The 11,744-nt window shown below is 41.7% G+C and overlaps 1 protein-coding gene across 1 annotated transcript; it reads right to left on the reverse strand.

The window, feature by feature from the left end:
- Window positions 1-1,514: 1,514 nt before the first annotated feature.
- On the reverse strand, window positions 1,515-11,342 carry LOC101980997 (cytochrome P450 4A14). The gene is made up of 12 exons (XM_005353610.2): window positions 11,100-11,342; window positions 9,961-10,093; window positions 9,051-9,095; window positions 8,471-8,598; window positions 7,514-7,638; window positions 7,022-7,176; window positions 6,518-6,624; window positions 6,246-6,436; window positions 4,889-5,022; window positions 4,034-4,098; window positions 3,837-3,913; window positions 1,515-2,308 (listed from the first exon to the last, which is right to left on the reverse strand). Exons 1-12 carry the CDS (start codon window positions 11,319-11,321, stop codon window positions 2,140-2,142), a joined length of 1,551 nt encoding a protein of 516 aa, XP_005353667.1. The 5' UTR covers window positions 11,322-11,342; the 3' UTR covers window positions 1,515-2,139.
- Window positions 11,343-11,744: the final 402 nt, after the last annotated feature.

Consider the following 11,744-nt stretch of genomic DNA (forward strand, 5'->3'; position numbering starts at 1 on the left):
TAATTTTGTTTTAGTTGTTGTTTTTGTTTGTATTACTTTGTGGTTGCTATGACCTAGACAGGCTAAAGAAAACAAGGATTCTGATGCCATCTCCCTCCAAGTTCTTTTACATGTTTTTGTGTTTTGTGTTTGATAATCTCTAGATTGCAAGGACGTAAATCCAAGTTACATGTGGCAAATTGCAGAGAGGCTCTCCTAATTCATACAGTCTAACTGGTAGGCCCCTTTAAATAGGAAATTCACCCCATGATCTGTCACACTTGTTTCTTAGCTAAATTGAGAAATATGATCGGAGGGGGGCTGACAGATTTATGAATTTCAAGAAAAAGTGCCTAATATTGGAGAGATCTTGTATTAGTAATTTAATAACATACATGAAAGCTCTAGAACAAAAGAAAAATAAAATCTAAAAGGAGTAGATGGCAAGAAATAATCAAACTCAGAACTGAAGTCAATAAAATAGAAACAAACAAACAATAACAGAAAACAAACAGGTGGTTAAGAAAACCAATAGCCAAATTAACTAAAGGTGGAAGGGAAAGATCCAAGTTAACAAAGTTAGAGATGAAAAGGAGGACATAAATCCAGATATGAGGAAATGTAGGCACTCAGTGGTGTGAATTTGCCTCTTACAACTACCTTCATTATGTTCCATCGATTTCCATATGTTGTTTTCATTTTCATTCAATTATAGGAGGTTTTTATGTTCCTTCTTGATTTCTGTCTTGGCCCACTTTTCATTCAGTAATGCATTGTTCAGTTTCCATGAGGTTTTAGTTTTTCTGTTCTTGATATCCGGCTTTAATTCATAGTGATCAGATATTTCTAGGATGTTTCTAGTTTTATTGTATCTGTTGGGACATGTCCAAGTATTTAATCAGTGTTGGAGAATGTTCCATGAGGTGCTGAGAAAAGGGTCAATTCTTTTGTGTTTGGGTAAAATGCTCTGAAAATATGTTAGGTCTGTTTGGCTTATGACATAGATTACCTCGAGAACTTTAGTTTAGCTTTGTCAGGATGACCTGTTACTAGTGAGAGTGTGGTATTGAAGTCACCGGGTGAGAGTCAGTATGTAGCAGTCATATTGTAGACTCTATAGTCATACTGTAGAGTCAGCTGTAGTAGTGTTTTATGAACTTTTGTCTGTGATGCAAGGATGACAAACACTTTTCTTTATAGTTGCTGCTGTTATCATCAAAGAATCCAGGTCCAGATCATGTGAATTTAGCAAGAATACTCCAAATCTCCTTACTGAATAACTAGAGTACTCTAAGCAAATAAGATCAGGTTAAAATCAGAAAACTCCTTGGCTTCACCAAATCATCAGTCCGATTTATAGACAGCCAACTCAAAGGGTCAAAAAGCAAAGCAAACCCCTCAAGAGCTGAGAATTCTACCACACTCTAACAGTAGGGACCAGACAGTAACAAGATTCCCTGATGGCTGGCTTGCCAAAGCCCCTTTGGGACACTTAGGTTCATGGCTGCATCTGAAACAAAAATAGGAAACAGAAGTAGATGAAGTAAAATGGATTTATTTTCAGCTTGGGTCAAAGGAGGAAAAACTATTCGTTTCTCTGTAACAGTATTATTTTTTCATAAGAAAATTGGAACAAATGCCCTAAATCTGCACACATTAACTTCAACATGAGACAAGTAGAAAGAATCTGGAGAGCCTCTGCTTGCTTGTGAATCAAGTTCCCCTTCTGGGTGATGCAGACTTTTAATGTTAATTTTCTCCCAGCCTGTGATTCCTAAGGACATTTAAATTCATGGTGTCTACTGTCTCAAGAGTCTGGGAGCCAAAGGGAGAGGCACAAGTGTCTCCATTTAAAATGTTTCTTCTTTCAGGGGGATGGTTGTAAAGGGTAAACTGAGGACAGGCAGGTGTTCAGGGGTTATGAGGCCAGTCAGAGACACAACCATGTGGCAGACAGGCACACACACAACTGGGGAAGAGTCTAGGGAGAGTTTGAGAAAGAGCAGGAAGATGGGACGACGGGAGACACCACAGACAGCAGAGGGACAGGTGTCAGGAAGAAAGCAGAAGAAGTACAGATAAGCCCGGGACAGAAGCAGGTGACAAGTAGAAAGCCCTGAAGGCATCAGGTCCCTAGAGTTGTCATTTTCTCCTCCAGAATTATCTTAGCTTCTTGAGACGCAGGTGGATCCCATCCTTGGACTTCAACACAAGTCTTAACATGGGGACCGGGATCCTGGTGGGATCTGGCAGCAGCTCAAAGCGGAGCAAGGTCAGGGCCACGGCCACCTTCATCTCATTCATAGCAAACTGTTTCCCAATGCAGTTTCTGAACCAAACAGAGACATAAAGTGAGATGCGTCCTCAGACATGTTGGGCATTAGGGTCCCCTTCATGGTACCAGCCTAATCGTTTTCCATATAGGTCACACACCTAAATCGTTCCCTTGCTTTAAGTTCACACAACCACCTGAATCCCTTGTCTTCGTGCATAGATTTCTGACCTAAGACAAATTTCACTCCTCTAATGCTACGTCTAACCCTAGACCTGCTCTTGGCTGTGTGAAATGTCATTTGAACAGTGCCAGCATTGTGGGGCATCAAGTCCAAGCACCTGAATTATTTAATGAGGTAGTCATTAGGTTATCCAATTCTCTCCACAAAGTTTTTGGATCTCCACTATGAACACTCCTATTAGGTTTAGGATGAGGATGGATAAGACACCATACTGGAGATGATCATCTATGCATAAAAACTAAATTGATCCTACAGTGGGAGTCAAATATCAGTGGTAGAAATTTCTGGTGAATGCACCTGATTTAGAATCTTCAAGTTGTTCTCCATCTTCCTCCTGCTCAGTTGTCGGGCTCAGACCCCTCATCCCTCTCAGACTGCCATCATTTGCAGCCATCTGATTGGACCTCAGAAAATCCCTTATTTACAATTTTGCTGTCTTTGTTGTCCACACACTTCTTCCTATGCACTCCATTAGGTGTGCATCAGATGCCCCAGCCATAATCACACTTAATACAGGATTGTTGAGTTTCTAGCCTCACTTCCTATTTAAGATCACACTGCTGAAGTTGCCAGAGATGCTCCTCATTACCCTCACTATCACATCTAAAGGACAAGCTAAGAGCTAAGTAGCTCTGAATCCCCTGTGACTGATGTCCCTTCCCATACACATGGCTTTGCAAATTGGGAAATACAAGTTGCAAACATTTGTCTATGCGGTAAAATTTTTGTGAGGGTAGAGGCCAAAAATGTAAGATGATAGCCTCTGGTGTCCATCGTACAATGAGCTGTGAACTCTAATATATATTACTTTAGCAGAAATGCCCATAAAATTTCTAGAATTGTATATATATATGTATATATATATCACCTGTAATTCTTAATATACATTTATTACATACATGTTTATAGGTACATATATTTCAGGGGATTATAGAAGCACCCAACAGTTGAATTAATAAGAAAACCTACTGGGAATTTTGGGAAAGAAAAATTTTAACGTCATTGAAAACTAAAATTCTTGCTTTAACTTGCATAAGGAATACAATTCAGAAATATGAAGTTCAGCATTTGTAAAAATACCAACATATACTAGTTTTTCTTACAAATATTTCAGTAACCACTGGGCAGTGGATTAAAACCCTCTGTGGTATACTGAATTGCCATCTTCCATTTTGGTGCATATACCTGACACTATCTGTCCACACATAACAATAATACACAAAAGTAGGCCAAATGAAACATAAGCGATCAGAAATAGAAAATATTAATACGTGCCAGGGACTCCCTTTCCTCCCAACCCTTTCCCATCACCTTGCTCCTCCCGAAACCCTTTCCCATCACCTCGCTCCTCCCGAGAAGGGCAGGTATGAATGGCTGTGTCGGGAAGAATCTGGTGCAAACCTTGAGGGGTCAAACACCTACAGAGAGAGCACAGGGACCAGGACAAACCAAAGTGAAGCCCATTTCCAATGCAAAAGGAGACAGAATGTCTGAAGTTGCAATTGAGTGGCTCTTCTCTCTTCTCAGGGCCTTCATACCTTAGGGTTTGGCCAAAAACGTGGGTTATGGTGAAGGCCATAAATGCTGATTGCAACTGTGATACCTGTGAGGGGAAGACATGGAGTGAAATTAAGCCAAAGAAATGGGCTCTAGACTCACATCCAACAGGAGACTGGCATGTGCTTAAGGAGTCATCACTTAGAGCTGATGATCCTTTGGGCAATAGGGAGCTTAGCAAAGTGTGCTTCAGAGAACCATGAATCCGGTGATGATAGAGAGTAGTGAAGTATGGGAGCATCTGCTTCTAGTAAGTGAAGTGTCAACACACACTCATCAAATGTCTTACATGTACTATCAGAGAACACACATTAGCTCACAGAACACTCACAATTCCCTCCCCGCCGTTCCTAAGGTGCTATTTTATGCCCATTTTTCATATGAAATACTAAATTGTCCATGAGGCCTGGTATCTTTTCTTATGTTTACAGTGCTAGGATGTGGCAGACTTGGTATCATACCCAATGACCAGTTCACTAATACATGTTTCCCTATAGAGATAAGAGGCCAGAACTTATCCCTGGCTCCTCTCTTTCATCAACTCAAAATTTCCCGAGACACTGGGAAGCATTACACCAACATGCAGGATTCCATTATCTTTCTCATTTGCTTTTACTCGTGAATAAAACCGTATTGTCACAAGACTTGTGTCATTCTTTTTCAACCCTGAATATCTCAAGTGACTGCAATTTCAATGCTGAGAATGACATTTAACTAGGGGGTGGCATTTCTTCCAGAAGACTTCCTCAGTCTTCCTCAACACACCTCAAAATAAGGATCCAATTTATTGAGACAACAGAGTATACATGAGGACAGAGGCAAATGGTTCTGGTTACCTTTGGGTAACGAGCGTCCATCAGGAAAGGTGACAGGTGTGTTGAGCTCTCGACTCACACTTGGTACAGGTGGGTAGAGCCTCATGGCCTCCTTGATGCACATAGTGGTGTAGGGCATCTGGTCCAGGTGGTCCCTGAAATAAAAGCCACCCTGAAAAGTCACACAGGACTGGGGTACTAGAAAAAAATCATCCTAAGCAAGGCAACCCACACTACAATCCACAGACCCAGAAAAGTTAGATAAAGAGGAGAGGTCTAGGGTGGAATATGGATCTCCCTGGGAAGGGGAAATAGAATAGATTTTGTGGGTGGACTGGGGTCAGGTGGGGATGGGAACAGGCAAGATTGGGTGGAGAGGAAGGGACAGAGAGAAGATATAGGGCCTGAATCAGCCATCTTCTGTAGCCAGGCACGTCTCCCAATGGTGGGACTGGGATACCAATACAGCCACAAAACCCATGACCCACAAGATGTCTTGCCATCAAGATACACTACAGCAAAGGTGGACCAGAGATTATGGGGGTGGCCAACAAATGGTTGGTCAAACTTGAAGCCAACACCTCTATAGAGAGCTCATGCCCAACACTGCCTAGGCAGTCGGACTCAGGAATCTAGATGGCTCAGAGACCTAGGATAGAACCAAACATGACTGAACAAAAAAAGTCAATGAAATTATGCCTAATGATATTGTGCTATCATTGTGAATTATTGTCTTGCCAGTCTTCACCAGAGAGGCTTCCTCCAGAAGTTGATGGGAACAGAATCAAAGACCCACAGTCAAATATTAGGTGGAACCCTGAAGAAGAGGGGAAGGAAAGATTATAGGAGTCAGATAGGGTGAGGACACCACAAGAATACAGTCCACAGAATCTACTAATCAGGGCTCATAAGGGTTCACAGAGACTGAAGCAGCAACCACAGAGCCTGCATGGGTCTGAGCTAGACCCCTCTGCATACATGATATGATTGTTTAGCTTAGGGATTTTGTTGGATGCCACACAAGGAAAGTAGGATTATCTCTGTCTCTTTTGCCTACTCTTGAAGCTCTTTTCCTCCTACTGGGTTGTCTGGTCCAGCCTTGAAATGAGGGTTTATGCCTAGTCTTACTGTATCTTGTTAAGCAGTATTTGATTGACATCACTTGGAGGCCTGCTCTTTTCTGAAAACAAATGGAGAATTAGTGGGTCTAGGGGAGAGGGAAAGTGGAGAGGTGGGAAAGGGACAGGAAGTAGGGAAGTAGGAGAGTCTATGCTCAGGGTGTATTGTGTGAATGAAGAAGAAAGAAAAAGAAAACAATTTAGAAAAGATCTCTCTTATAAGTAGGCAGGGGTCTCCTTCATCTTGAGTTTTTTCTCACCAGGTGACAGAAGTTCCATCACCCAGGACACTTTGCACCTCCTCCCTGCATCTCTGTTGGTGCTCAGGGTGTGTGGCCAGAGCATAGAAGATCCAGGAGAGTCCACTGGCTGTGGTGTCATGGCCCTCGAACATGAATGTGTCCACCTCTGCACGCAGGTCCTCATCAGACAAGCTCTTTCCATCCTCCATCTGAGTAAAGGCACTGGTAAGAGCAACGTTGGTATCTAATCTGTGTTTCTGGACCAAACCTCATCCCTGAACTTCACTCACTTTGGAAAGCAAGAGGATGTCCAAGAAATCCAGGCGCCTCTTCTTCTTGACTTTCTCCAGCTCTTCCTCATTCTGAAGCTGAGCTTTCCTCATCTTGATCACTCCATCTACCCCATGATAGCATTTGTCAGAGAGATCTCAGAGCTTCCGTAATTCACAGGATCCCTGAGCCCAATCTGCATGTTCCAGGGAGCCTAGGATGCATGCACATGTGGGAGTTTGGTTATGAGTAAAGGCTGCACAGTCTCATATCCTACAAGACTCCAATCAATGTCATGGGCCACAGAGCCATGTCAAAGGCTGTTGCATGGATCTCCTGAAGTGTCACCAATGCAATGTAAATGAAACTGGGAATTCTTGTAATTCTGGCTCCCAGAAGTTATATCTTAGTAGTGACTAACATGAGTCCTACAGAGGCTTCTGGTAAACTCACTGTGTCTGAGATGTATAATCATATCTTTGCAATGAGCCTGATAAAGGAAGAAAGGGGTGGAAAGGCAGAACCTGTGTGCTGATGTGCAAGCTGGCAGGCATGGTAGAACAAACGGCCATCAGAGGACATTTTGTAGATGGTGTTATTCCAATAAAAGACACTCCTTATTCGATGGAAAGTCAGGTTGTTCAGATCCTCAACAGCCTTAGTGTAGGACCTAGAGTTTCTGAGCATAAGAAATACAATATACTGGTTATGGGATTGTCTGATCCAAGAATAGAGTTGGCTCTATAGTCATCCTTTCAACTGTGGACACACAACACCAAGGCCCACATCACTTGTGTCTTATAGGTATTTGAATCCTTGAGCATTTAGAGAATGAGCTTCTACACTTGCTAGTGTTCTATTGTGTCTTGTTGGGGCTGGCTTGAAATTAGAGCTTGGCCTAAGCCTGGGTGAGAACCTTGCTTTCTATAGAGGCAACTATCTTCATTACCACGTACCTCTTACTAAGCCCCGACAGATTGGTAAGACCAAAGACTACAAATGAAGGTTTCACTCACTCATCCAACTGGACACTGCCCTGGTAACTGAAAGCACACTTCATAACAGTGTCCAGTGTCATCATGGAGATGTAGTGAAAGACGTCCAGAGAGTGGTCCTGTCCGTCGAGCTTCTCCCATTTGTCCTGTGGTGACAATGAAGCAATTGTTTTCTTCAGAAGACCTGTGTTCAGGCTAAGATTTTTTTAGTTTATCTACAGATAATCAGTCAGGCATACCTCACCATCAAGAGCATATGTCTGTAGCAAATTAAAGGCGTGAAGCGAATATTTGTAGTCTGATGCCTACTTCTTCCAAACCTTTATGAAAACAACAGGCTCTCTCATGGGGTCCGGATATTGTTTATTTGTTTTTAAAACTAATATAATCTTTCACTTTAATAAAAGGCCCCTTCTGTTTCTGAGAGTGAATTAGACTTGAAAAATTAGTGCAAACACTAATATAGGCATAAAATGTGTGGAGGGAAAGAAGCTGTGGGCATAAATGAACATGGCTCATGAGTGGTTTTAATTCTATTTTACTTATCAAAAGTTTGCTAAACATGGTGAGTACAGAAATCAGGCCTAATAAAGGTGATGGTATGTCAGAGATGAATGTGGACCTTGTCTTTACTTTGTGGCTCACTCAAGATTATGCAGAAGCCCCTGGTTCAAGACATTCTTGTCCCATAACATCTTGAAGGCACCACCATCTGGTCCAGCCAAAGATGAAGAGTCTCTGTTGTATGGTGTTTTATTCTCTGTGGTAAATACTTGGTCATGTTCTTACCACAATGCTCTCTGAAGAGTGTATTCCAATCTGATAAACAGGAGCATTCCAATTTATGCATTTGTGGAACATTTACTTTATAGCATGAGTTATTAGTCTATGTGACTGTCTGAAAATTGTTTGAAGTGACGTCATCGTGAGTGTGCTATGAGTGGGTGTGAAGAAATGAGAAAGAACCGAGCAACTCACTAGCATTGTATTGACAGAGTCCGCCATGATTCTGATGTAGGGTTTTAGGATATCATAATGGAAGGCTGGAGTCAACATTCGCCGGTGCTGGAACCACTTCTTCCCATTCAACAGAAGCAAACCGTAGCCTGGGCCGGAGACTGGTTTGTGAATGTGTCCAGTAGAAGTGGAATCAAGGGTACCCCTGGGATCATTTGGTAAGATTCATTGGGATGGAATAAGGAAAGGAAATTCCAGTAATGGTGGGATTTCTTAGCCAAAAACAGGGAAAGTGAGACTCCAAGTTTGTCTAATAAATCTTCTGTGACTAAGAAAAAACTGAGATAAAGGATGAAACGGGTTGGTATCAGATCAAGGGACATATATAAATGTCTGGCCATGAATGTCTGAAGATATGATGTGGCAGAAACTGGATATCATGAACACTTACACCATCAGTAGGAAGGATATGGACTGGCTAGAAGAAGAGAAATAAAGCCTTATTTAGGGATGGATCATGATACTTGTGGCCAGGCACCTATTGTTCTCCATTAGCCAAAGAGCAGTCAGGAAAACATATTCTTTATTTTAATATACTTACCAATCCAGGGCACAACTAATTGGTAAATACCAGAAGCCTTTGGATCTGAAAAGTAACATAAACATTGCAGACCAGATAAACAAGATATTGTTCAAACTGCAAGTTTTTTATGAATTCTTCAGTTTTTCAGAATTTTAAACTTATTTTGTAAATGCGTGCGTGCATGTGCATGCATGCGTGCGTGCGTTTGTGCACTTGCCTCAGTGTCTGGTGTTCAGAAGACAACTGTGGAGTTGGTTCCTTCTTCTCACTTTCAGTGTGGGTTTCAGGGCTCAAACTCAGATCATCAGGCTTCAGCAGCAAACCCCTTGACCAGCTGAGCCATTTTAGCAACAATGCTATTAGTTCTTGGTGGATTTCTGCTGGCAGTTTTTCCTTATCACCTCTCACTGCTTCCCTTTCCTTTCTATCTTTGCCAGTTATGTGGGTTTAGGAAGACAGACTTCATTGCACCAGCAGCTGAATGTCTCTGTCACTATGATGTTTATAAATCAAACAAAACACTTCTCAAAGCCATACAATAACAAAAAGACTTGAGTTTTTTTCTATAATGGGCTGTGATTTAGTAATCCTTTGTCCCAGAGAAGTAAGCAATTAGAGATTTTGAATCCAGGTTTCTAGATATAAAATTTGTTCTTCACCTACAGGGAAATTTGTAAAACACATTGACTCAATTTGTTTTAAAAGAAAAAAGAAATTAAGCCCTGTGAAGCTATTTTAAGTGTTGAGAACTATGTATTTTTAATCATGTGTTGGTCTCTGAACAGGGAGAACGGTAGCAGATACTAGTCAGATATGGATGGCTGAATGTCACTCTTTTCTAAAATGCCACAGACTTGGGGTATGAACAAACGTATGAATGTTGGGTGGTAGACATGCTGCAGCTGCAAGGAAACTATGGAACTCTTACCTGATCGCCCCAGAATCACCTTCACATAGTCAGGGTCATAAAGCAAGACTCGTGCACAACTCCCCGAGAGCCACTGTAAGCAGGCACTTGGGAATTTCTCTACCCAGGAAAGAATCTGCTGGAGGTCCTTATCCTTTTGGAGCAGATACCAGGAAAAAGGCAAATTAATGAAATTATTCTTTGACATCTAGTATTTTGTTTGATTGGGGGAGGCAGGACTATCATAGGGACATAGCCTCTAAAATGTTCAGAAAAAAAAAAGACAGAATTTTGGGTCAGTTTGACAATCTGTCTTTTCTTTCATCCAGACATGTGCTGTATCAAGAATTTCCCTGACCAGATCCTGAAGTCTTGTTAGATGGAGCTAATGATCCATAAAGAAGTTATGCAGCAATTGATCCATAAAGAAGTTATGGGGATAAGAGCATCAGCATTCTGTAGGAGCTCTAAATTTATCTATTCTTAAATGTGACCAGTGTGTGATTGTCACTGAGGACCTCTTCATACCGCCCATTACCAAACTGTGCTCTACTGAGGGCTAGAAGAATTCAGCCATCCTTACTGCTTATACACACTTGGGAATGGAGGAGACTGGTGAATCCAGCCAATTTCAGGAACTTTTTGAAGCCTTTGAGTTGCTTGCTTCCTGAACTTAAGGACTTCTACTGCAGGATGGGATGTTTCACCTCCCCACAGAACTTCCAGTAACTTAGGGGCTTTCTTTGTGAATGGGATGTTTTACCTCTCTTTAGAACATCCTGTACTGTAATCACAAGTCTCCCTCCAAAAAGGACAGTTTTAATCTTGGAGGAAATTGATACATAACATGGCCCCCAAATCATCAGTCTTAACAACCCTAGATAGTTGTTCTGTGTAGCCGACATCACTCACCCACACCATAAGGAAAGGCTGTTTTCACATGCCTTTGTACATCCTGAAATTTGACTCTGTTGTCAACACACATCTTCTTAAAGGGTGTGTGCTCCTCATGGTTAAGGAAAGCTCACTCTTAGAAGTACACTGAATATTCTTCATTCAGAAACCACATGCTCATCACACAGCAAACTGCCCCATGGACTGAAACTAAACTATCAGAGCACCAGCTTTTCATGTCCTTCCCCTCTCTCCCTTCTTCCTACCTTCCGGTGGTGCCCCCAAAGCCAATGGGAAGGAGTGGATGGGAACTTCTGGAGGGTCTTGAGCAGCCACTGCCTTCTTAAGTAGAACTGGACTGCCTTGAAAAGCACCAGAAATAGGCTGAGCAGGAAGACTACTTGGAAGAACCCAGAAACACCATCCAAGCTTCTGCTGGGGCTAAATATAGAGAAACCCATGGTTAGAGGCTTCTGGATCATTAGCATCACTGAACCTTTGGAACATCCACATTTAAGTAACGAGAAAGTTGATCCGCCTACTTTTGGGAGGGATGATGGAGAAGGGAGACAGGTATTGACCTCAGGTTCCAAAGTTTATTAATACGAGACAACGTTGAGAAACAGTGAAAACAGAGCCTTAGCAACTGACCTTGGTCATTGCTGTATAAGCACACACTTTCCTGTCTCTCTACTGCTCACAAATATTTATTGAGCACCTAATATATATTATTAACATCCTAGTTGATGAGATAGAGTTATGGAATAGATATAATTAGCCTTGATATTCAGAGATTCATATTCTAACTTACCAAACATTTAATAGGGTTAGCTGCTTGTACAAGATGAAAATGATGACAAGGAGTAAATCTGTGTTCAGACGAATATAGTTGCAGAGAGTTTCTACACATA

The sequence above is a fragment of the Microtus ochrogaster genome, chromosome 10, assembly GCF_000317375.1.
Source record: "Microtus ochrogaster isolate Prairie Vole_2 chromosome 10, MicOch1.0, whole genome shotgun sequence".
NCBI lineage: Eukaryota > Metazoa > Chordata > Mammalia > Rodentia > Cricetidae > Microtus > Microtus ochrogaster.

Bases quoted from the DNA above. Each gene is read 5' to 3' on its own strand.
- LOC101980997 (XM_005353610.2), bottom strand. From the start codon at position 11,321: ATGCTAATGATCCAGAAGCCTCTAACCATGGGTTTCTCTATATTTAGC. The intron at 6,625-7,021 runs GTTCTGCCTTTC...ATCATGGGGTAG, and splicing joins GCTTGCACATCAGCACACAG to ATGGAGTGATCAAGATGAGG. The intron at 3,914-4,033 runs GTATGAAGGCCC...CTCTCTCTGTAG, and splicing joins GTTTTTGGCCAAACCCTAAG to GTGTTTGACCCCTCAAGGTT.